General features: G+C 50.6%; 1 protein-coding gene across 7 annotated transcripts in view; it reads left to right on the top strand.

Annotated features, from left to right (window-relative positions):
- The window catches only part of EXTL3 (exostosin like glycosyltransferase 3), a 139,853-nt gene that overhangs the window by 107,782 nt on the left and 6,248 nt on the right, over positions 1 to 25,823 (top strand). For all 7 annotated transcript variants that reach the window (XM_050973194.1, XM_050973192.1, XM_018923174.3 and 4 more), the window contains 2 exons: positions 1,423 to 4,047; positions 24,548 to 24,675. In XM_050973194.1, coding sequence (XP_050829151.1) covers positions 1,900 to 4,047; positions 24,548 to 24,675 — 2,276 coding nt within the window. In that variant the 5' untranslated portion in view covers positions 1,423 to 1,899. The remainder of the gene's footprint in view (positions 1 to 1,422; positions 4,048 to 24,547; positions 24,676 to 25,823) is intronic.

The raw sequence follows: 25,823 nt of genomic DNA, 5'->3' as shown, positions 1-25,823 counted from the left end.
AATCATGGGGTGTTAAGTAAGTGACAACAAATGGCTGTGTAGCAATAGCCCTGGGGATTGTGCTTTATTACCCCACAAATTTTCCCTCTTCATGATGATTTTTCATGGTTAAAATTAAAATTCCCCTTTATTTTCTCTGACGTGCGCTTGAGTACAAGTCTGAAAATTCCTCCTGACTTTTCTCTGCTGCTTTAAGGTGAACTTTTTTGCTTTGGCCCATTTCCAGATCTCTCTTTCAGCTGAGATTTGCTTCCTCACCTTCTTTCTGGGAATTCTTGATGAGTAGATGAGAAGGGCATTAAATAGATTTAGTGAAAAATGACCGTCACCAGCGTGGATGACTTTCTTCTAATTAAAAATTGAAACGGAAATGAATGAGCTTCTCTTGAGGCCGTGCAGGAGCTGGTGCTAAGCCCAGCTCTATATTCATCAGTGATGTGGGAAGTCCAGTGTGTGAAAGAATATCCCAGAAACTTCAGTACCTTGGAGGATGCCAATAAAAGGGGAGATTTTCTAGTGACAGCATATTGATGTGGCCTAGATTTAAATCCCTTGGCCTAGAGCTGAGTCAGAGCTGAATTTCATAGAATCACAGAATGGATTGGGTGGGAAGGGACCTTAAAACTCATCCAGTTCCACCTGCCATGGGCAGGGACACCTTCCATGGGCAAGGACACCTTCCATGATCCCAGGTTGCTCCAAGCCCCATCCACCCTGGCCTGGGACATTTGCAGGGATCCAGGGGCAGCCACAGCTTCTCTGGGCACCCTGTGCCACCCTCACAAGGAGCAATTTCTCCCAAGAGGTTTCCAGCAGATCCTAACTTCAGCATCTTTGCTTTGATGTATGGTGTAAACTTTTCCAGTGTTGACCAGAAATTCCCTCATAAGCAGCCAGCCAGTTAATTGTAACCAACACAAGTACGTTCCCTTTAAACTTTCTCATGCAATGAATCAAAATTTTCCAGCAGGAAATGAAAGCAAAACACTTCATCTAAAAATTCCTCATCAGCTCTAGTCACCAGAGCAGAACAATGGCGATTACACTCAGTTATGCAGTGCAAATTCCCAGCACTGCTGCATCCCGGGATCAGAGCAGGGCGGGCAGGGAGAGCGGGTGTACGTCAGCGCCTCTGGGTCGGATGTGAGGAGAGGGGGGCCTTGCAGGTGGGAAAAACAGGGATCCAGGTCCAGAGCTGAGGAGGTTGCGTGGTCTGGAGCAACCCTCCACAGCCCTATTGATGAGCAGAGTGCCTGGAGGAAGCTGTGTGTCCGCATCTCATGGATCCCACCGCCTTCTCAGGTGACAGCCCAGAGGTTGTTCTTTTGAGAGAGGACAATTGCTTTTAAATCCAGCCATGTCTTATGTCACTGGTGGGTCGTTTTGGTTCTGTTGCCTGACTGTGTGATTGTTCTCTTGTAGGAATGGCAGAGCTTCACCCTCCCAGCAGCGATGAGAGAGACTGACAGTGCTACGAGTCCCTCCTGGCTCCGTCTGCACGACGGCTGCTGCCTCTGCATATTCATCGGATGGTAATGCAGGATGTCGGCAGCAGTGGTAGAGTTTGGCTCAGTCCCACTGCGTTTTTCTTCTGCCGGTTGCGACTCTGAATCACCATGACAACGCTGTGACACTTCCAGCAAAGGTTGCCCACGGACCAAGGGTGGGCTGGGGGTGGGCGAGAAGGTCAATGATCGAGTCTGACGGGATCAGAAGTTGCGCCTGCAGCAAAACGACTGTGGAAGAGCCGCCGGCACGGCAAGAAGATGAAATTCCCCTTCCACTGGCTTCTTGTTGAGCAGGCACAATAACATTTCCCTGCGAGAGACTCGCTGTAAAAACTCTTTTGGTTATGGCTACTGATCCAACGTGATTGCGCGCGCGGCGACTTTGGAACTCATGACTGGCTATACGATGTTGCGCAATGGGGGAGTGGGGAACGGAGGCCAGCCGTGGGTGTTGAGGTGGTCCAGTCGGATCCGGCTCACCTGGCTTAGCTTCACCCTCTTCGTCATCCTCGTTTTCTTCCCCCTCATTGCCCACTACTACCTGACCACCATCGACGACGCGGACGATGCCGGCAAGCGCATCTTCGGCCCCCGCACCGGCAACGAGCTGTGCGAGGTGAAGCACGTGCAGGACCTGTGCCGCATCCGCGAGTCGGTCAGCGAGGAGCTGCTCCAGCTCGAGGCCAAGCGGCAGGAGCTCAACAGCGAGATCGCCAAGCTCAACTTGAAGATCGAGGCTTGCAAGAAGAGCATTGAAAATGCCAAGCAGGACCTGCTGCAGCTGAAGAACGTCATCAGTCAGACTGAGCATTCCTACAAAGAGCTGATGGCTCAGAACCAGCCCAAGCTCTCCTTGCCCATCCGGCTGCTGCCAGACAAGGACGACGCGACCTTCCCCCTGCCAAAATCCAACAGGAACTGCAGGCTGCACAACTGCTTTGACTACTCACGCTGCCCGCTGACGTCTGGCTTTCCAGTCTATGTCTACAACAGTGATGATTTCCCTTTTGGTAGTTCCTTAGACCCTTTAATTAAACAGGCCTTTGAGGCGACTGTCAGAACTAATGTTTATGTTACTGAAAATGCAAATATTGCTTGCGTGTATATAATTTTAGTGGGGGAAATGCAAGAGCCCGTCATGCCAAAACCTACTGAACTAGAGCAACAGTTGCACTCTTTGCCATATTGGAGGACTGATGGACACAACCATCTCATCATCAATCTGTCGAGGAAGTCGGAAACTCAGAACTTCATTTACAACATCAGCACGGGGCGCGCCATGATCGCCCAGTCCACCTTTTACGACGCCCAGTATCGGCCGGGGTTTGACATCGTGGTGTCACCTCTGGTCCACGCCATGTCCGAGCCCAACTTCCTGGAGATCCCGCCCCAGGTGCCGGTCAAGCGTAAGTACCTGTTCAGTTTCCAGGGGGAGAAGATCGAGTCCCTGCGCTCCAGCTTGCAGGAGGTTCGCTCTTTCGAAGAGGAGATCGAAGGCAACGCCCCGGCCGACTACGACGACCGGATCATCACCACCTTGAAGGCCGTTCAGGACAGCAAGCTGGACTTTGTTCTGGTGGAGTTCACATGTAAGAACCAGCCTAAGGCGAGTCTGCCCACTGAGTGGGCTCTGTGTGGAGAAAGGGACGACAGACTAGAGCTACTGAAGCTTTCTACTTTTGCACTGATCATCACCCCCGGGGACACCCATTTAGTGATCTCCGCCGGGTGTACCATGAGACTGTTTGAGGCTCTGGAAGTTGGGGCCATCCCGGTGGTTCTCGGAGAGCAAGTTCAGCTACCCTACAACGATGTGATCCGGTGGAACGAGGCAGCCTTAATTATACCAAAGCCACGTATCACAGAAGTGCACTTTCTTCTGAGAAGCATTTCTGACAATGATCTCCTTGCCATGAGGAGGCAGGGCCGCTTCTTGTGGGAGACCTACTTCTCCACCTCCGACAACGTCTTCAGCACAGTCTTAGCTATCATAAGGACTCGAATCCAAATCCCGGCTGCTCCTATCCGAGAAGAACCCGCCGTGGAGATCCCCCACCGGTCTGGCAAAGCTGCTGGTACAGACCCCAATATGGCAGACAATGGTGACCTGGACTTGGGGCCCGTGGAAACCGAGCCGCCCTACGCCTCTCCCAAATATCTCCGCAATTTCACCCTCACCGCCATGGATATCTACAGGAATTGGAATTCTGCCCCGGGGCCTTTCCACCTCTTCCCCTACACTCCCTTTGACCCCGTTTTACCATCAGAAGCAAAATTTTTGGGGTCTGGGACTGGATTTCGACCAATTGGTGGAGGAGCAGGTGGCTCTGGGAAGGAGTTCCAGGCTGCTTTGGGTGGCAACGTCCCGCGGGAGCAGTTCACGGTGGTGATGTTGACTTACGAGCGGGAGGAAGTGTTGATGAACTCCCTAGAAAGGCTCAATGGGCTCCCCTACTTAAACAAAGTTGTGGTGGTGTGGAACTCTCCCAAGCTTCCCTCCGAGGATCTCTTGTGGCCGGACATTGGCGTCCCCATCATGGTAAGACAGATGTAGCAACAGTGGGCTTGATCGTGGTGAGGTTTGCATGGTGGAGTCATCTGTGGCAGCTCAGCTTCAGTCCTGGGGGATGGCTGAAGGTGTCTGCACCTCTTTTGGGTACTTCTATCAGTGGAGAAAAACAAGAGGTGCCAGGTATTTAGCACTCAGAGAATGCGAATTGCTTTTGAGGAGCCTAATGTGAATTTTGATGCTTAAAGCTAAAGATTGTTGCTGGTTGGAAATCTTTGCTTAGGCTCTTTAAGTGCCTCCCTGTGAGGACAGTTGACACCTTATAAATTCCTAAGTAGTAACTGTTTCTGCACTTTGCCAGATGAATTTTTTATTGAAACAAAAGAGGAACCCACTGAATTAGTGTCGACTGCAAAGACCTCAAAACTCAATTCTCACTTTATATTACAAGGGATGGCAGAGGAGGAATTACAAGCCAAGGCTGACGTGACTGTGAGAGCTTCCATGCTCCCAAGGTTGTCGCTGACTTTTGCATATATTTGAGTTTATTATTTTTTTTTCCTCAGCCAAACTGAAGAAGTGACACCTTTAAAAGCCAACATTCATTTTCAGACCCATGAAAATGTACTCACTCGGACATTGACTTGGGAGGAGTGAATTCTACCCCAAATTTTTATTTATTTTAGGTCTTCCTTGTCATCCCAGCATAACCTCCTTCACTGGCCGTTGTTAAAAATCAAAATTAAATATAAATCTCCCCTCATAAAGAGAGCAAGGGCACAGAGCTACTAACAAGAACTGAGTGCTCTGAATCTGGTTGTGTTTAGAGGACAAATGGAAGGATAATGCCTTACAAATTAGGGAAGGGAAAAATAAAAGAGGGAGATGGTGCTTAAATACACAAACTGCGTGTGGTTTATGTGACAGGATGCTACTGAGCTTAATAGCAATGAGAGCTTTATGCTGCATGCAAAGAGATTCATTGATTTAATATTTCCTTTTATTATTGTTGTGATGAATAAATCCTTCTGCTCACATTTAAAAACTCTTATGGTCCGGGAACAATGAGGAGAGAAAATTGCTTGGTTAATTGCGAAATAATCTTTCACATTAGTGCTTTTGAACCTGCGAATTCTACCAAATCTTTGCATTGTGTCTGCTGAAAAACCTCGTCCTCCTTCGGAGTGGGGATTGTTCTCCTTGGAGCTGCTAATGGCTGTTATTTGGGAAAGAAAAATGCATTTGTGTTGATGGAAGATAATGGCTTTTATACCTGGCTCTCATCTGCACATCTGTTGTGTTGGAGCCCCGCTGGTTTTTTGGGGAGTTGCTTTGTGTCACCTTCGAGCCACGTGCTGGGGGGGATGTTGGGGAACAGCATTTGGGAACATGTGTGGTTCCAGAGGAGGGAATTGTTGTGTGCCTGCTTTGGGGAGGTGGATGGGGACACTGTGGGGTGGCTGGGTCACAGGGAGCTTCTGCCAGGTCCTTTCTGAAGGGGTGTGTTGGTCTGATAATAGCTCTGCTTTCTTCCTGTCTTTCTAAATCCCAGTTTTTAAAAGAGCCCAAATCTGGGATTTCTCACAGGAGGGTTAACCCTGAGCACCCTTCAGGCATCCATCCCCCTGTTGCTAAGCCCATCTCCAAACTGGATGCTTAATCCTGTTGGGAGTTTGTGCCATTCCTCTACAAGGATGGTTTGGTGTGGCAGTGATGGAAAACGTCCCTGGGCTTCCTCAGACAGTGAGAAATCCTAAGGTCTGCTCTGGAAAAGGGTGACAAGAGCATTGGGAGCAGAGGTGAGGAGGTGAGGCTCTGTTAGAGCCTTGCTGGCTGAGGTGTGGGATGTGCTGGCCAGGGGAAGAGGCAGGTGGGGACCTGGGCTTGGCAGGAGACACAAGCCAGTGTGTGCCAGTGTCAGAAGAAAGTGAGGAGCTGTGATTCAGATTCCCTTATGAGGGAAAAAAGCTCTTTTGATGGGGAATATCCAATTCTCTCAGATCTGCCAGTGGTGCTGCATCTCTGTGTAACAAATATGCTCCCAGTGACTTTGGGATGCAAGGAATTGCTCCGTGTTCAGGTCCCAAAGCACACACAGAGCTTTGTGGGGAAACCTGAGGGGAGAGGAGAAGGAGATGAGGGTGGATTTGGGCTGTGATTGAAGTGGGTCCAGGAACCACCTGACTCTGAGGAGCAGCACAGCAGCAGCAGATGTGTGCCAGCATGATCCTGGATCAAAGCACCTGAAGCCAGAAGGTCACTGAAGAAAACCCAGCCTCAGAAAGATGTGGAGCTGTTCCAGTGAGTCCAGAGGAGGCCACGGAGCTGCTCTGAGGAGCCAGGCTGGGAGAGCTGGGGGTGTTCAGCTGGGAAGGCTCCAGGGAGAGCTCAGAGCCCCTTCCAGAGCCTAAAGGGGCTCCAGGAGAGCTGGAGAGGGACTGGGGACAAGGGATGGAGGGACAGGACACAGGGAATGGCTTCCCACTGCCAGAGGGCAGGGATGGATGGGATATTAGGAATTGGGAATTCTTGGCTGTGAGGGTGGAGAGGCCCTGGAAGAGGTTTCCTATAGAAGCTGTGGCTGCCCCTGGATCCTTGGGAGTGTCCAAGGCCAGGCTGGACAGGGCTTGGAGCAACCTGGGATGGTGGAAGGTGTCCCTGCCCATGGCAGGGCTGGGATGAGATGGGCTTAAAGGTTCCTTCCAACCCAAACCATTCTGGAATCCACATGAACCTCCTGTGTGCCCCTGGGCAGTGGAGCTGGCACTGGAAGAGGTTTCCCACAGAAGCTGTGGCTGCCCCTGGATCCCTGGAAGTGTCCAAGGCTGGGCTGGACAGTGCTTGGAGCATCCTGGGATGGTGGAAGGTGCCCCTGCCCATGGCAGGGGTTGGCACTGGATGAGCTTTCAGGTCCCTTCCAACCCAAACCATTTTATCATTTATGTAAATGACAGGCTAATGAGACAAAGCAATGTCTGTAGCACGTTAAAGAGCCTTTGGAAGCAAAATAGAATCCTGAACCCCACCAGGGCCTGCTGGTGGCAAGAGATGTGTGGTGCCTCTGGGCTAGCAGAATTCCCCAAAGGAGAGCTGGACTTCTCCTTACTCCATGTGTTGACCTTATTTATTGATGCACTCCTTGAAACAGTGTTTGCAAACTGTGCTGCTTGGCTGTGATTTGGGGCTGTCCTCCCAAGCAGATTTCTTTTCCCTGGTGGGCTGGGAATTAATCAGGAGCCAAGCTCAAAGCTGCATTGGAACTTTGAATCTTTCATGGATAATGAGATAAACAGGGCTACAGAATATATTTGATTTTAAAAAAAAACACTTTGACTTAAATATAGATGGCATAATTTACTAAAACATCAGTAAAATTCCTAAGCTGCACGGGAGTCTGATCAAATATTCTGTCCCTGTCCCCAGCCTGAAGTGAGTAGGTGGAAATCCAGTAGTTTGTAGTCACTCAGGGCTGCCCCTGGAACAGATGCTGGCACTTTACCCTCACATTTAAAGCTGTAAAAACTCTTCCCATCTCACATTAATCGGGATTGCAGCAAAACCCAAAGGCTGAGAATGAGAAATCTTGTTTGTGCAAGCTCAAAATCTGACTTTTCCCCAAGTGTTTGTGTCTCTAGCACTGCCTTAGGAGAGCTCCCCAGGACAGGAGTGTGACAGTTCCAGTTCCAGCAGCCACATCACAGCCTCTGCTGAAATTCTTTGTTGCCCAGAGAAGCTGTGGCTGCCCCTGGATCCCTGGAAATGTTCGAGGCCAGGTTGGAGGGAGTTTGGAGCAGCCTGGGTTAGTGGAAAGTGTCCCTGCCCATGGCTGGGGTGGGACTGGGTGAGCCTTAAGGTCCTTTCCCACCCAAACCATTCTGGGATTCTGTGATTTAGGGTTAAACCTTATTTAGCCCAAAGCAATATTTTCACAACCTCTGCTCATTCTAAGAAGTGACACCCAGAACTTCCAGCTGCTCTCCCTCTGCTGGGTTTGTGAGGGCCCTCAGTGGCTGGAAAAGCCCTGCAGCAGTTTGGTTTCTCCTCCTGCCTGGGGCTGAGGTGGGCTGGGAACGCTGGAGGCATCTCTGAGCACTTAGGCTGGGTTCAGCGCCAGCTCCTGTGGCTGCCAGCAGTGACTAATCCCTTCCTCCAGCTTTGTTCCAGAATAAGTCGCTGCCTTTGATCCCTGCAGCCACTTCCAGTGGTGTAACATCCTTTGCTGCTGGCCTGGTGGCTGGCTGAGAGGGCTCATTCCATTTAGCTGCTTGTTTAAAAAGGAATCAGCTGTGGAAAATGGCTCATCCGGAAGCGGCCGGGTCTGCAGACCTGTTTGGCTGCACACGGCTCCCTTGCCATGGCATTTATTAATCAGCAGCAGGGAATGCTGTCCTGACTTTCCCTTCTCTTTGGGCGCTGTGAATATGCTGTGCTGAGTTGGCTCTGAAGCTCAGATGCCTGAGGTTTGCATGTGTTTCCAGCAGCAGGACTCAAAGGGTTTTTCTATCCCCATTTTAAGGAGCACGGCAGGATCTGTAGGGGATGCTTTTGGCTAAGAGGAGGAGGAGAAAGACAGAACCTGGACAGGCTGGTGGCTATGGTGGCACACTGAGCTTCTCTGCTTGTCCTTCAGCAAGCAGCTGGATCCTCAAGCTTGGTTTTCTGATAAGAGCAGCACCAACCTTCCAAACTAACCAGCAGCTCGAGATAAGCTGCAGTGGTGTGAGTGATCCAGAGTGAGACCATCACTCTGACCAGGAGTTAAAAAAGAGAGTAAAACCTCCATGCTGATCAACACCACCATTTCAGTCAACCATTTTCCTTCCTGGGAGCTTTGCCTAAATTCCAGCTCAGGGTCTGGTTCAGCTTGGTAATTCAGCATTTACCAAACTCTTCCTTGCTGATGCGACTTGAGTTTTTCTGGGCCGACTCACATGCAGAAACCCTTTGGTGAGTCCCAGCTTTATCCTGCTTTTCCCTGCTTTACTTTGACTCACAGCTCTTGTGTTCCAAATCAGGAAAAACCCAACTTTGCTTTGAGCTCCTGGATTGCATATGGGAGTGGGGAGCTCCAGGTTTACTTCCAGAAGGAACAATTCACACAAAATCAGCTGAGAAAATCCCTGTTTCTTAGCACTGAGTCACTTCCCACAGGAGATTTGCCCCATCCCTGGGTTGAACAGTCTGTATTCAGTGCACCAGCGTTTCCAGCAGTGTATCCCAGGTTTGTGAGCTCAGTTTCTCCAGGAGAGCACTTTCAGAAGGCAGGGAGATGTTCTACAGAGGTGCCTGGGTGCTGCTCTCGGGTTTGCAGCACCACCTGCTGCCCGCGGAGCCGGCGCTGCTGGGGAGGGAACCGAGTTCTGAAATCCCTGGGAGTTTTGCCATCTCCATATGTGTTTTTTCTGTTATGTAGCAGCAGAGGAAGGAACAAATTTGCTGCTTAGTTTACCTGGGAATCCTAAAATCCAGATGCTTGTCACTGCAGAGCCCGAGCAAAGGGGCAGCGATGCGTGACCGTGGGATGATAATGAACAAGCAATGCCGACTCCTGGGAATGTGCCCTTGGAATATTAACTCCAGCACCCTCACAGTCCTCTCTGCTCCTGCCTAGACCCATCCCTTCATTCTCCCCTGTGCCATGTGCTGTTTGTGATGGCTTTTCCACAGATCAAACCTTCCTGCAGCCCCAGCTCTCCGGGTCCCCTTGGCTCAGGATGCAGCTGATGGGGTCGGTGACCAGAAGGAATCATGGCTGGGGCATTGGGGAGGAGAATCAAGGGAGAGAAGTGTCCCTGCATGCTGCTGGGGGCATAACTGGGTGGGTTTTGTCACATGTGAAGGTGTCACAGGGCCAGTTCTTGTGCTGAAGCCATTAAAAATCACCACAGAAGCTTCATGTGCATCTCACTCTGTTGGAGCAGCTCTGTCACAACTGCTGGGGGACAGAAGCACCACGACAGGACCTGGCACCAGGGGCAGGGCAGCAGCAAAACCCACACTGATTTTCCAGGGCTGCATTGCTGCTACTTTTAGAGTTTGAATTGTGACCTGTTGAAATACCAACAGAATACCAAATGTCCCCAAATTATTCCATGCACTGGGACAAGCGTGGGGGGAATGGAGTGTGTGGGTGCATTTCCTCTTATTTTTTTCCTTTTGTTTTCACCTACTTATCATCCTCTTTGTTATGATGGAACTGAGTGTTGACATCCACTGCCCATAAAGTCCCAGAGCCTGGATATCTGCATTTCCTTTCTTCCCAGGCTTTTATCTGTCCTGGTGGAGCAGTTCTGCTGTGCAAAGCCATTTGATTGTGCATTCTGCACAGGCTGCCTTATTTGTGAAGACAGCCTCATCTCCCAGAGTGGCCATAAGTTGATGTTGTGCCACAGGACATGGATGGATCCCCTGGCACAGGAGCAGGACTCGCTGAGGTCAGGAATTTGGGTATTAAATAGAGAGAAAAAAAGAAAATCCGTGTTTGCTGGAACAGGAGGGAGCTCATGGGGCACTGGGACATCAAAGAGGCAGCTGTGAGGGACATGAGGAGGTTACAAAGAGGAAGGTGCCACTTGGATATGAGGTTAGGGAAGCAGGAGACAGGTTTTAATCACTGCTTGTTGCTGAGTGTCTGATGTAGCTCCCAGCTGCCTCCCCAGGCTCTCTGGATCGATCAGCAAAGACACTGCAGCTCTCAAGGAGAAGGGAATGATTTACTTCCAAGGTTTTGGGACTCTCTCCTGCCCCTTTTCCCCACAGTTCTTTCCCCTTCCCTCACCTGTGTCAGGTGAGGAAGCAGATTCTGCTCTCTTATCAAACCCATGAATGCTTTTTTTCCCCATTTTCATGAAATCAAACTGTGGTTGGTGATAAAGCCTGATGGGTCTCTCCTGTCTCCAGAATCCCTGGGAACAGTTGTTTCACTGCAAGCACCCAGAAAGGATGGAGCCTTTTCTCCTGATGACAGTGAGGGGATCATTTTAGAGCCTATGAGAAAATCAGACACTTCCATTTATTTAAAGACACTTCCATTTATTCCATTTATTTTAATTAATTAATGAAAATCTATGTTAGTCCTGTTAAAAAATGTGAGGATTTTTTTTTCCTTCTCCTGAAATTGGCCAAAGGACCAGCAAGGAGCTAAGGGCACTAGAGGGAAACTGAGGCACAGAGAAAGCCACACCTGGTCACTGAAACATCCACTTGTATGTCTCCATGTCAGTTCACAGAACTGCTGTTTTCACCTATTCCCAGATTTTCTAACAGCAGAAAGATGGGAAATCTGAAGCTTTTATCTTTCCAGCTCCCACTTTCACATCCAAATAGTTCAGCAAAGTCTTCAGCTTCCTGAATGCTCATTTGAACTGAACTCTGAGGGGTTTGAGCTTCGTGGAGGGAAGAGAAATGGGTTTTGTTCTCCACCTTGAAAGCATTTGGGGCAGGGAAGTTCCATTTCCAGCCTGACCATGGCTTTGATCTCTGAGCTGCCCAGAGCCTGGCCTGGGGGAGCCTGGCTTATCTCTGTGACAAGGGACAGCCCCATCTTGGGCTGTGACAGGAGACAGCTGAGAGGGAATAAGAAAAGCTTCAGGACAGCCATAAACTGGATAATTCTTTCCAACAGGGCTCATTTTCCTCTTGCTCTGAATGCAGGTGACAACACAAATTGCTTTCAAACCACTGGTATGAATTAGGTCGGTTTTATCAGAAATGTATAAAAGGGATTGTTTTAAATTGTGACTCATTTATGTGATCTCTGTAATTTCTAACACATGCTGGTCCTTAATTCCCAACCCATACTGGCTTGTGGGAGGTGGCTCTGGGAGTCTGGATCCATCCCAGCCATGTGTTTGGCACTAATTATTAACTGCCTCTTGATGGAAGCATTTTTTCCCTCCTGGATTTTGTTGAAGCAAGTATCAAAAACTTTGGGATAAATCAAGTTTTGAAGGACATGACATTGCCCATGGCTTGAGTTCTCTGCTCCTCTGGGCAGAGGAATGATGGGCTGGTGTGAGACATGGACCAGGTAAAGCAGGATTCCAGCAATAAGGATCCAGAAATTGAAATTTATGAACAAAGGCAAATTCATAGAAACCTGTCTAGAGCCAGTATCCAGATTGGCTCTGCCACCTGGAGGGATAATTGTGTGTTTGGGGCAGTGCCTCTCCCTTTATTGGTCACATTCAGGGCAACATCCCAGCCCTGTCCTCTGCTGTTGGAGCTGATGGAAATTGCAGTTCCCAATGAGTTGTGCTCCTGGAACAACAGCAACAACGAGGGATAAAATGCCAATTTGGGGATTGTGGTGTGGGTACTGGGGCAGTTCTTTTCTTCTGACATTCCATAAAGGAGCTCTCATCCCTCCATGGTGGATTTGAGGGCAGGCATGCTGGCAGCAAAGCTGGCTTCATTTCACCCAGAGCTTCCCCAGTGAGATCTCAGCCTTCTCATCTCAGAAGTCCCTGGAAGGCTCCTGGTCTGGAATCCACCTGGAAGCCAGAAGTGAGTTTATGTGCCTGAGTGCTTTATGGTTGCTGCTCCCAGCCACATAAACATTAATAAATCCACTGTCCTCTTCCCATCAAAACAATAACCTGCCTGCAAACTCGATGGCTTCTTGGCTCTGCTTGTATCAGAGTCTATATCCCAGGTTTTTAGTAGCTGCTCAGTGAGTTATAGTCTGACTCCAATTCCCTCCTCCCTTTGTGGGGCTGTGATGTTCATTTGGATGCCCTCAGATAGAAATGTTTGCACTGAAGCTCTTGTGGGATGGGTCAGAGGAGCTTTTAAATGTTGGAAACATCTCAGAGCATCCTTGGGTGTGATGTATTCCAAAGAATGAGATGCACCAATGTGAACAAATTTACAAATGATGGCACCTGCTCTGTCAGGTGTTTTGTTTTCCTGCTGTGGTGGAAATCCTGTCTGACAGATCTCCAGGAGGAACCTGCTGAAGAAGTGATTGCACAACAATACAGAGGATTTGCACTGATGAAAGCCTCTGGTAATTAAAGCAGCCGGGCTGTCAGCCAAAGAGCAAAGTGTGGAAAGATAAGCTCTGCCTCACTTAGTGAGCAGAAAGGAGGCATTTCCAATAATCCCCTGGGATCACAGCCCTTGGATTTCCAGCCCTCTGCTCTTCTCTGCCTCTCTGCTGTGCAATTCTGTGGCTCCAGGATGGAAGTTGCTGCGTTTCCTCCCGTGCCATGACCTGGTGCTGCTCAGTTCTGATGGCTTGGCAAGGGGAGGAGACCTCAGGGGTGCTCCTGATCCCCCTCCTGACTGTTCCATCTCCTGTCTCACTGATGAGATGTGACAGCCCCTCTCAGATCCACCCCAAGCTCCCAGTCTGTTTGCTGCCAGACTTCTCAGCAGGGATCAGGGGACTGGCAATCTGCCTTTTCCAGGGAAATCAGAAGTGCAGGAATTAGCTGAGGGAGATCTGGGCTTTCTTACTTTAGAACTTTCGGGGTTTTGATTGTTTATTGGAGGCAGGTTGGGGAGGTGCAGCCTGTGAGGGGTTCTTGGACTCTTGTGTGGCTGTTCCAGGCTCTTCCAAGGATAACAAGGAGCTCCTACCTGGCCTAGGACTGGGAAAGCCTGGCCTTTTTTTTGGCAAAAATATTCACTTTCCCTGCCTGCCTCACCGTCCCTGAGCTGTGTAGGAGCTCAGGGACGGTGAGGCAGGCAGGGAAAGTGAATATTTTTGCCAAAAAAAAGGCCAGGCTTTCCCAGTCAGTTCCTTGTGCAGCTCTGCCCTGCCTGGTGCAGTGGCAGCTTCCCTGCAATTCCCAAAACAGATCCAGGAGATGGGAGCCAGTTCAGAGCAGTGGTCACTCCAAGCTGATGTGCTCCTCAGGCTCTCTCTGCTCCAGGGATCTGCAGCTGGCTCAGCCAAACTCCTGCTGAATCCCAGGGGTCTGAGTTGGCTCAAATCTGAAGCAGGAGGGTGGGATTTGTTCCCAGGCTCACTGGCTGCACACATCATTCCTGGGCTGTCCAGGCTGGGAAGTTTCTGCTACCCACAAGTGATCTGAATCCCTCATCCCTGAGCTCCAGACAGTGACACTGCACCTTTTGGGTGGAGTTAGAAGCTGCTGCCTGCCCCTTTTTGTGTGTTCTCTTTCTCAGCAGTGGTCTCAAATGGCATCTCTGTGTTTTACCTACTATTAGCAGAGTGGGTTTGGTACAGGCAGTGTGAGGAAGGTGTCCCCATTTCACCAGAACAACTTTTGCTGTTAAAATTGCCACTAAAGCAGCCAGGGGGTATTTGGAGAGGAAGAAGAGGCACAGAGGATGAAGTTAAGATTTGACAAATAACAGTGTACAGATGTCCTGCTGGTGCTGAATCCGTGCTGGGGACACTCCTGCTGCCATCCATTGTCACCCTGGGGTGTTTCAGCCTTGGCATCTGGGACTGTTTTTAGGCTGGGCAGAATTCCATTGGAATTTTCAGGCCTTGAACACCAAGACAGGATTTGCCAGGTGAAAGCAGCCAGGTTCATCCAGCTGCAGGTTGGGAGAGAATTGAGAAAGAACAGGGACATCTGTCAGGACAGCACACGTGGCACCTGCAATGCCAGGTTCAGCTTGGGGCCCTTTGTGATAAGAGAGACCCTGAGGGGCTAGAGCGTGTTGGGAAGGGAATGGAGCTGGAGAAGGGGCTGGAGCACCAGGAGAGGCTGAGGGAGCTGGGAAAGGGGCTCAGCCTGGAGAAAAGGAGGCTCAGGGGGGACCTTGTGGCTCTGCACAACTCCCTGACAGGAGGGGACAGCCAGGGGGGTCAGGCTCTGCTCCCAGGGAACGGGGACAGGGTGAGAGAGAACAGCCTCAGGCTGTGCCAGGGGAGAGTCAGGTTGGACATCAGGAGGAATTTCTCCATGGAATGGATGATCAGGCACTGGAACTGCCCAGGGCAGGGCTGGAGTTCCCATCCCTGAGGTGGCTTTAGAACATGTGGATGTGCTGGGTGTGGATCATGGCTTAATGCTTGAATTTGATCCCCTTTGATCTCTCCAGCCTTAATGATTCTGTGATTCCATGATGACACCTTTGGGAATTGCCCATTCCACTGCAAAAAAACCCACCACCAAACTAAAAATTTGGGTTATCAGTGTGAAAACTCTCAAAAGAGTGAGCTCTTTCTTCTTGAAATGACTTTTTTTTGGCTTCACAGCAAACAGCAGCTCGTAAATCTGGCTCGTGGTCCCAGACCTGCCAGTAGAAGTTGGATCATGAGCTTTGCTTTCTGCAGTTTTTCCCTGTGAGCTTTCATGGAAAGCACACACAGGAATTTTGGGAAGTTGAGAAGGGAACGAGCTGCAGCAGTGGAAGTATTGGAACATGACAGTGTGTTATCCCAGGGACCTTCTTGGAGCCAAATAATTACAATTAATTGTAAAATAAATCTAATTGGACAGCCAGCTCCATGTGCATCTCTAATTGCACAGCCACTAGCAGCAACATGCAGAGAATAAAAATCAGGATCTTCATGCTTTTAATGTTAAAAGGAGCATCCTTCTCCTTTCCTTTCTCTGGGAAGATGCACAGCTGCTCCTGTATGAAAATGAATAAATAATCAGTTTTATTTGGATCTCAAGCTGTTTGCTCCTCTCAGAAACGAGCGACCCACTGCTCTCAGCTGAGGAGTTTAAAGGGAGACCAAGTGTTTGCACCTTTTCTGTGCATGGACACAGCATCATAAAAAAAGCCTTTCCATGGTATCTTCCTGTGTGGTTTTGTTCTCAGCAGGGGATGATTTATGCTGGGTTTTATGTTGCATTATTTAATTACACGTATTTTTAAAATGCCTCTGTTTTGCCAATTTACATTCAGCCTGTGCTGCCTTTGGATGGCTTTGGAGCTAAATACCCTTCTGATACCTCTGGAGATGAGTCTTAAAATAGTCTATAAATCCTTTTAATTCAGAGTTTGAAAATGCTTGAAGTCAGAGGTAGCAAAGCTGGAGGTTCAGGGCGTAAAGGAGGGGCTGTGGCTGTTTCAAGGTGAAGAGGAAGGAGCAGGGAATAATTAATACATGAGAAAGGGATAACAGCAACTTCCCAATCCATCTTTACAAGGGAGGATTAAAGGGAAAACAAGAAGGTGAAGAATTGCCAGGGGAAACCACTGTGAAAACCAGGGACAGCTCCTCAGGCAATGCATGACTGAGGGAACATCCTCCTAAGAGTGTCAGGGTTGGGCTGGAGGCTCAGATAAATGGGATTTTTTTGGTGCCATCCAGTCAAACAAGGGGGCAGATTCCAGAGGATTTCTATGGGATGGGTGAGGACTGATGGACACCACGGCTCCATCCAAGCACGTCCTGGGACTCATCCAGTCCTGGAACAAAGCTGGGAGCCAGCTGGGAATGCTGAGGGTGGTTGGTGGGGAGACGAGAGGAGCACATCCCGAGAGGAGCACATTCCCTGTTGGATACAGGAGGATCCAGGATCTGCCTCCAGGATGGCTCTGGATGTGCCTTTAGGAGCTGAGATCCCAGCCATTCCCATTAATTGATTTATCAGGATCTGAGTGTGTTAACCCCAGGGTAACACCCAAATATCTTTGTCCTACCAAACACCTCTGAGCTGCTTTTTGTGCATCTGTGATTTCATTTCCTCATCCCAAGTTTTTTAAACATTCATTATCACAAACACAAAACAACATCTTTTTTTTTTTTTTTTTTTACAAAATGCCAGCCTGCTCAGCTCTGGCAGTGTGTCTGGAAGGAGCTTTGACACCCTGCTCACACAGTGTCAAAGTGCAGGGCAGCAATTCCTGCTGGATTTGCAGCTCATCCAGAGCTGCCACAAACACCCTGGAGCCCCGGGTTGTGCCAGACTCATTTCCTCGAGTTTTTGGGTCTGTGTTGGGAAAAAGAGCATTTTTTGGGGAGGAAAGGCATCATCCCAGGGTCTTGGCTCTGGTGGAAATGCCATGCTGGCATCCCATCTCCTCCCTGCCCATGAGGCTCTGGCAATGGGCCGGGAGGAGCCTCGCCTTGTATGGAGTGAGGCCAGATTATTTTATTTCTCACGAAATGAAGAACTCCTGGCTGAGCCAAAGGCCTGGATCTGTGCTGTTGGCTTTGGAAATCAGGATGCTGGCCAGTAGGAGCTGGATGAATTTCTGTCCTCTGAGGGTTTTCTCAAGGTGGGAGTTGAGGTTGGCAGGAGGGAAAAGGTTCTGCGTGGGCAGGGCGGGACATCAGCACCGCTGGGTGTGAGGCTGCACTTGGAAATCTTCAATGAGCACCACCGTGGTTGTCCTTGGTAGGGGCAGCCAGGCAGATTTGAGGTCTGGGCTGAGAGCCACAGTGATCCTGCCAGCTTTTGTGGAGCAGCTCAGCTTGCCCAGGACAGGTAGTGATAAAACACTGAGAAAATCGAGTGTAAAACGTGGCTGTGGTCGGGCTCACGGGATTTCCTCCAATGTCATCTCGCTGGGAATGGGCTGCAGAGATTTTGGGTGGCATCTCTGGTGATGGCAGAGCTCCTTTGGCTTCTCCTTGGCACCTGTCTTGGCTGCTTGTCATGGAGCCAGCGTGCCTGGGATCAGCCTCTTCTCTCCTTCCATGAAATGAGACAGAGCTCAGAGACATCGGGATCAAAGTCATCCTTAGCAAAGGGAACCTCAGGGGTGTAGTTTCCATATGGAGCCTTGCCCAGTGCCACAATTCCTGCTGGAGCCAGGATGCTGAGAGAATCCCAGAATCATTCAGGCTGGAAAAGTCCTTCAGGGCCATCCAGGCTGTGACCCATCCCCACCTTGTCACTGCCACATCCAGCCCTTCCTGGGACACCTCCAGGGATGGGGACTCCAAACCTCCCTGGGCAGCCCCTTCCAATGCCTGAGTGCCCTTTCCATGAGGAAATTCCTCCTCTTTACCCAGCCTGAGGCTGTGTCCCTGTCTGACACCCCACATTTGTTGCTTGGCTCAGTGCAAACTCGTTCTGACAGCTTCACTCCCAAAAAATGCCCCAGCTTCCAGGGGGATGCTGTTTGGTGGGACCAGGCAGAGTTGTTGTTTTCCTCCTGCCCACCTCTGGTTGCATTTGCAGAGCAGCAAGTGCCAGTCTGACCTCACAGCTCAGCTGCAGAGGGAGCAGGCTGTGGTAATAAAGGATGTGATTGATTCAGTTTATGGATCTGCACAGCCTTCCCTCCTTCCAGGCAGTCTTGGAAATAATCCCAGCACTTGGGCCTGATCTGTAGAGGGGAGAGACTCTGGTGGATCTCAGTCTGTGGGTCTCAAGTGCCAATCCAGGCAACTTTCTTGATCAAAACATGTCTGGATTTGGTCAAATTCAGTTGTTGAAAATAAAGGATGAAAATAAAAACTTCAGGAGTTGAAAATAAATGTATGTGACAGGGTGGCTTCAGGGATACTTGGGACTCCTTGTTCCCTTTTCCCAGCGTTTGCCATCTCCCAAAGCCCTCCAACAAAGCCCTCCCTGACCTCCATTAAGCCTTGATTGGCTGATTTTTAATTGATTTCTTCCCCACATGTGCACGTGGGAGAGCTGGAGAAGCCTTGGCAGGGAGGAAGGAGGGTGGGAAGTGACCTGCTCAGCTGGGAACAGGATGTGGGTGGGATGGAGATCATCACCTCCCCGTGTGGCAGTCCTTGATGGGGGGGACAGTGGTGGCACCTCTGGAGCCAAGTTCCAAGCCTGGGCTGCTCAGACTGATCACCCACTGTGAGAAATGGATTTATAAATAATTCTCAAACCTGCCTGGAAGCTCACACAGTCAGTCTTGTACACCTGGGTGCCATCTCTGAGGTAAGGTGTGCTGCCTTAGGAAGGCCATGGAATAGAGATGACGTTGTTGAGAGAGAGACTGAGCCAGGAACAAGTTTCAACAAGTTTCAAAATATGGCCTTGCAGAAGGACCAGGTATTTTCAAGAATTAGAACTGTGGAAGGTGCATTTTGGGGTAAAAATGCAGGTGATTGGTGTTGGAAATGTGAGCAGCATTGTGTGGCAAAAGCTGGGAATATTTCTAAGGTATTGGAACCAGGAGATAGGGTGGCTTCTGCTGGAATGGTGCTGAGTTTTACATCTCCTCTGTCTCACCCTTCATCAACACTGAAAATGGAATTAAACAGTTTAAAAAGCCTCTCAGCTGCCCCTTCTCTGTAAAAGCTGGGAAGACCAAGAAGCCCTGATCCAGGAGCTGAGTTAACCCTTTCTGCACGGAGAGGATCCCAGTCCTGTTCTTCAGAGCAGCAGAGGGAGCTCGTGGTGTCCCCACCCCCCCGGGGCAGAATCTCTCACCTTGGCAAAGATGGGAGCAGATCCTTGTCCTGAGAACTCATTCAGTGTCCCCCCAAATCACCCAGCTCTCCTCAGGGCATCCTCCAGGCTTTTATCCCCTGCCAGAGCCCTGACATGAGCAATGAGGTGCCCAGGTTCTTGCAGAGTTCGCTCTTTGCCCAGGAATCAATCCAGCTCACTGAGCTGAGCTGTCAGAACTTCTCCAAGGGCACGGGCATTCCTCATGTTTTCACCATCCAGTGATGTGTGACACAATTTAAAGCTTAAGCATGAAGCCTCACCAGCAAGGAGACTGCTGGAAGGTATTGATTTTGCTGCTTTTTTGTGTGTTTATGTATAAAAACATAAAGTTTTACAGTATTGGTAAAAGGACATTATTGCAGGGTTTCTGCTCTGGTTTAGTTTTCTCTCAGGCTTTTTTTGTCCAGCGTGTGTGTGAACAACAAAATACTGGCAGGAAATGGATTGGTGTGGTTTTGTGCTCCTTAGTCAAACAAATCCCAGGTTGTGGAACTGAATCACCTGGAACTAATTTTCTAAAAGGAGAAGAAACTTCTGACGTGGTCTCTTGGGTGCTTGGAGGCATTTTAGGTGTCTCCAAACTTTGCAAACTGCTCAGGGGGTTCATGGTTTTGAGCTCTGGGCCTTTTGGCTGATGGGAAAGGGTTTTAAAGAGAATTAATCCCAAACAAAAGTCAAAACCAACTGAAATAAGGCAAGCAGGGCACAGTCTGGGTGGGTTTGAGTCTGGAGGAGCTGGAATTTGGTGCAGGTCCCACCACTGGTGCTGTGCTCTGAGTTTGGAGCCCCTGCTGTGAGGGGAGGTGGGGGGTGGTGGTGGGCTGGGGTCTCTCTTGTTGTTCTCTGGCTGATTTCGTGTCCTCCTCACTGTCTGAATCTCCTTGGGAAGGAGAGCTGCTGGCTCCCTGTGCTGCCAGGGCCTTGCAGCTCTGCTGAGGGAACTTCTTCCCTTGGGGTTTGACAGAGCTCTGGGCTCGAGACCGTGAAGGAACAAAGTTGTGGCAAAATTGGTCATGACAGTGATGGAAGGGTGGGAAAAGCAGTGCTGGGGGAGAGACTGAGAGCTCAGAGCCTGGAAAAGGACAGAGAGAGGGTTGGTGATGGCACCTCTGGGCTCTTTGGGGTGACACCCACCAGGGCAGGGGTGGGGGCTGAAGGGAGACAATTCCCAAGGAGCAGCGTTGGTGTTGGAGAGGAAAGGGGGATCCTCCCACTCTGGCTGTCTGTAGGAGGACAGGACACCCTCCTGGCAGAGCTCTCCCAGTGCCAGCTCCTCTGCCCTGGAGCTCACAGAAGATTCATGTGGGTTCCAGAATGGTTTGGGTGGGAAGGGACCTTAAAGCCCATCTCATCCCAGCCCTGCCATGGGCAGGGACACCTCCCACCATTCCAGGGTGATCCAAGCCCTGTCCAGCCTGGCCTTGGACACTTCCAGGGATCCAGGGGCAGCCACAGCTTCTCTGGGAAACCTCTGCCAGGGTCTCCCCACCCTCCCAGGGAACAATTCCTTCCCAATATCCCATCCATCCCTGCCCTCTGGCAGTAGGAAGCCATTCCCTGTGTCCTGTCCCTCCATCCCTTGTCCCCAGTCCCTCTCCTCGTGTATTTGCAGGGTTCCCAGATGATGGAAGGAAAGATGAATCTGACTCCATGTTCTCAGAAGGCTAATTTATTATTTTAAGAGACTGTATTATATAAAAGAATGCTATGCTAAATTATACTGAAGAGTAGAGAAAGGATACAGAGAGAAGGCTAAAAGATAAAAAAAAAGATAATAAAGAAAACTCTTGACTCTTTCCAGAGCCTCGACACAGCTTGACCTTGATTGGCCAGAAAGTCAAAACACTCACACCAGAAACCAGTGAAACAATCACCTGTTGGATAAACAGTGTCCAAACACTTCCCAAAGCAGCAACACACAGGAGAAGCAATCAGATAATTCTTGTTTTCCTTTTTCTCTGAGGTCTCTGAGCTTCCCAGCAGAAGAATCCTGGGCAAAGAGATTTTTCAGAAAATATGGTGGTGACACTCTCCAGCTCTCCTGGAGCCCCTTTAGGCTCTGGAAGGGGCTCTGAGCTCTCCCTGGAGCCTTCCCTTCTCCAGGCTGGACTCACTCCAGCAGATCCAGGTCCTTCCTGTGCCCAGGACCCCAGAGCTGAACACAGAGTGTGGAGTTGCCTCCTCCTGCTTCCCTCCTCACCCATCCCCACCCTGATCCCTGCATCCTCTTTTCCAGCAGTTCCCAGGCAGAGAAGAAACCCCTGGGAGCATCTGCTGGCTCTGGATAACCCTTCAGCCAAGCCAGACACTGAGCTGAGTTTTGTGATGCTTCTCCACCTTGGGAAGGAGCAGGATCAGGAGTTCCTGTGCTGACATTGTCCCTGCTTTTTCCATGTCCTGATGAAACCTCAGAGCTCCTGGGGTGGGAATGCTGCCGGCTCAGCTCTGGCCCTGCTTTTCCATAGCCCAGAGCTGCCCAGTTTGCTCACTTGCAGTAAATTGTTGTGCTTTTGATGCCTCTTCAGTGCAATATTCACATGTTTCTGCTGAGTTTTCCATCCCCCCTGGAGCTGTCAGCTGATGAAAGCTCCAAGACTGGCTTTCCATGGGAATTTCATCATCCCAGCTGTCACGCAGATCCCGATACAAATATTTCCCACTGTTAATGGTTTCAGCGTGGGCTTTTTTGTGGGATCAAATGGAATCTTATTTAATGGAGTTCTGTTGCTGTGATGCTTTGGTCTTTTCACCAGGCTGGGCTTGATTTTTAAATGGAGATTGTTCAGAGCAGAGGCAGGGAAAGGGCTGGAGGGATTGAATGGGGTGGGAAAGGTGGGATGGACACTTTGGATCAGCTGAAAGTGTAAGAGCAGGGGAAAGGATCCAGGGTGGATGGGGCTGTCAGGAATGATGTGAAACTGTTCTAGGGGAGGGTCAGGCTGGATATCAGGAAAAGGTGCTTCCCTAGAGGGTGTCAGGCATTGGAACAGCTCCCCAGGGAATGGTGATGTTCCCAAGGCTCTCAGGGATGCACAGGGCAGGACTGTTGGGGTGTCTGTGCAGGGCCAGGGATTGGACTGGATGATCCTGGTGGTTCCTTCCAGCCCCATGATTTTATACCATGATTCTTGGAAGAGGGAGAAATTCAGTGGGATTTTACAGCTGTGGGGCTGGGATGGGGGAAGTGCTGGAGCTGCTGCTGGACTGAGCCAACACGCTGTGGCTTTGGAGCACTCCCCATCCCAGGGCCACTGTGGACACCCTGGGGGACATTTCCTGGTTTAGGGAGACACAAGAAGCTTCCCTCAAAAAGCTGCTAGACCCCACTGGCCCCTTCCCCTGTTCCTGTGTCTGTTCCCATGTCCCTGAGCCACTCCTCCCTATTCCCTGACTGGCCCTCACCTTTGTACTGCCCCGAGACCAGGGTCACCCCAGGCCCCTTGGCACCCCCAAACTCTGGGTGTGGGTGCTGGGGCCTGAACATCTCACCAGGCAGCTGAATAAAACATCTGTGGATATCATCCAAAGGTCCTTTTTGCTTCCTTACCCTGGACTGTACCAGCAGCAATCCAGCTGCAGGCCACCACAGCTGGCACAGCCCCAGCCCCAAACCCTCACCTTGGGCTCTGCAGCCCCATAAACGTCACTGCCACCTGCAGGTCCTCAGGGCCACCACAGCTGGCACAGCCCCAGCCCCCAAACCCTCACCTGTCAGAACCCAGGACATCCCTCTGGCTGCCCTGGAGGGCTCCAGACCCTGGCAGGGGGCTCAGAGACCTTGGCACAGAGTCACAGACACCTGTGCCTTTGATTTTAGTCCATGGAAACAATCACCAACTTTGTGTGAAGAGTTACAGGCCACCAGGGTTTAAGTAGAATGTTAGTGAATTTGTCATGGGGTGAAAAAGTGGAATTTTGGGGTTTTAGAATGGGAAAGATGGGAATCTGGGCGTGTTCTTTCTTCTTCTTCTTGTCCTCCATCTTCTGCTGTGATGGTGGCACTTTTGGATTGATTTAGAGTAGAGACAGACTGTCTAACATAGGTGATAGGGATTGGAAAATGATTGTAAATTAAGTACACGTAGTTTTTAGTCTAAAAAGAAACCACTTTAGTATAGAAAAGCTAACACAAGGGTGGTCAGTGTGCCACAACCTGCCAGACAGACCTCAGCAGGCTGGAGAAAGACAATGTATTAGATAAGAGCAAATAAACAACCTTGAGAACCAGAGCTGAGGAACCTCGGCTTCTTTTTCGGTCGCGGGGCTGGGAAAAAAAAAGACTTTAATACCCTGGGAGCCATTCCAGCAACACAAAACCTGAGACTCACCCTGGGCCCTGCAGCCCCAGAAATGTCACTGCCACCCACAGTTGTAGGGCCACCACAGCTGGCACAGCCCCAACCCCAGCCCCCCACCCTGCAGCCCCAGAAATGTCACTGATGTCACTGCCCCCCGCAGTTGTCAGGGCCACTCTCAGAGTCTCTGTGGTCAGGATGAGCCCGAGATGTGTCAGGGAGTCTCTTCCCAGCCCAGCAGCTGAAGAAGGAGTCAGGATTCTTCTGTTCTGGTTTTCAGGGTTGTTTATTTGCTGTTATCTGTAACATCCTTCCTCTGGCCTCCTGAGGTCCATTCAGCAGGACAGTCTGTGGCACACTGACCACCTCAGGGCACTGTTAGCTTTATATGCTAAAAACTACATGTACTTTATTTACAATAATTGTCCAATACCTATCACTTATGCTAGACAGTCTGTCTCTACTCTAAACCAATCCAAAAAAGTGCCAACATCACCCATAAAATGGAGGCTAAGAAGAAGGAAGGACAAGGCATGCCCAAATCCCTCCATCTTGGCTTCTGAGCTCCCATTCTAAAAACTCAAAATTCTACATTTTCACCCTGTGACAAATTCACTAACATTCTACTCAAACCCTTGTGGCTTGTACATCTTCATATAAAGTTGGTAATTGTTTTTTCCAAGGGCTAAAATCGAAGGCACAGGTGTTTTTGTCTCTGTGCCAAGGTCTCTGAGCCCCCTGTCAGGGTCTGGAGTCCTCCAGGGCAGCCAGAGGAATGTCCTGGGTTCCGACAGGGCACCACAGCTGGCACAGCCCCAGCCCCCCACCCTGGGCTCTGCAGCCCCATAAATGTCACTGCCACCTGCAGTTGTCAGGCCCACCCCAGCTGGCACAGCCCCAGGAGTGTCCCTGCTGTCCCTGTCCCCGCAGGTGGTGCGCACGGAGAAGAACAGCCTCAACAACCGCTTCCTGCCCTGGGACGAGATCGAGACCGAGGCCATCCTGTCCATCGACGACGACGCCCACCTGCGCCACGACGAGATCATGTTCGGCTTCAGGTGAGCCCTCCCTGCAAACTGCTCCTCCCCACGGCCAGCACCCGCCCAGGCAGCAGCCAGGGCCACTGTCAGGGCTGGCACGTCCCTTCCTGGGGCTTCCCAGCTCTGCTCCTTGGAGAAACACACATTGATGGGGTGGGGAGGCTGATCCCAGGGAGGAAACCCCATTTCTCACACTTTGTAACCCAACTCTTCAGGTTTTGCTGTGCTGATAATGGTCCCTGAATGGTTTTAAGGCCTTGTGGCTTGCTAGGGTGGACAGAGCCAGGGAAACAAATCCAAGAGTCTCTTTCACTCCATCCATGAGCCAGAGGCAAGGCCAGGGTGATGCTCACGTGGTGGTGGTGGCTGCCACCCTCTGCTCCGTGGGACACTGGGGTGTGACAGTTCTTTGGGCAGGGCAGGCAAAGGCAAGGTCCCCCAGCAAAGGGAGATGTCCCCCAGCAAAGGCAGATGTCCCCCAGCAGAGGCAGATGATGTCCCCCAGCAAAGGGAGATGTCCCCCAGCAGAGGCAGATGATGTCCCCCAGCAGAGGGAGATGATGTCCCCCAGCAGAGGCAGATGATGTCCCCCAGCAGAGGCAGATGATGTCCCCCAGCAAAGGCAGGGGCTGCTGCTCTCACTCCCACCCTGTTCTGCTCCAGCTTTCTCTGGACTTTTCCCTGGCAGAAGCTTCCTGATCACAGGGATGAGGAGGCTCCTGCTGGGGGAGGTTTGTGCCAGCTGCTCCTGCAGCTCCTGCAGCCAAAGCTCCCTCCCTGCCAGGAGGGTGCCACAAGGAGCAGGGGCTGCCATTCCCAGTCGGAGAACACCCAGCAGCTGCCTGGGGATGGGAGATGGGGACCAAAATCTGCTTGGGAGAGGGATTAAAAGGCACAAAATGCCTGGAAACCCAGCAGGCTCCTTCAGAGGGATGAGAAATGAGGTGTGAGAGGGATTAAAGTGCAGGAGGAGGCGTCAGGATTCCCAGCTTCCCTTGCCTGCCCCATTCCAGGCTCTTTATCCAAACTGGGCTGTTTTCTCCCCTTTTTTGGTCTCTGTTTTGCTGATTAGCCCTGGAGAGCATCAAATGAAGGTCATTAAGTGCCCTGTGTTAATCTCACTCATGTCCCTGCTTACAGACACCCTGTCCCCACAAAGCCTCCCT

Source organism: Serinus canaria, chromosome 3 (assembly GCF_022539315.1).
Source record: "Serinus canaria isolate serCan28SL12 chromosome 3, serCan2020, whole genome shotgun sequence".
Taxonomy (NCBI): domain Eukaryota; kingdom Metazoa; phylum Chordata; class Aves; order Passeriformes; family Fringillidae; genus Serinus; species Serinus canaria.
This window is presented reverse-complemented; position numbering and strand designations above follow the sequence as displayed.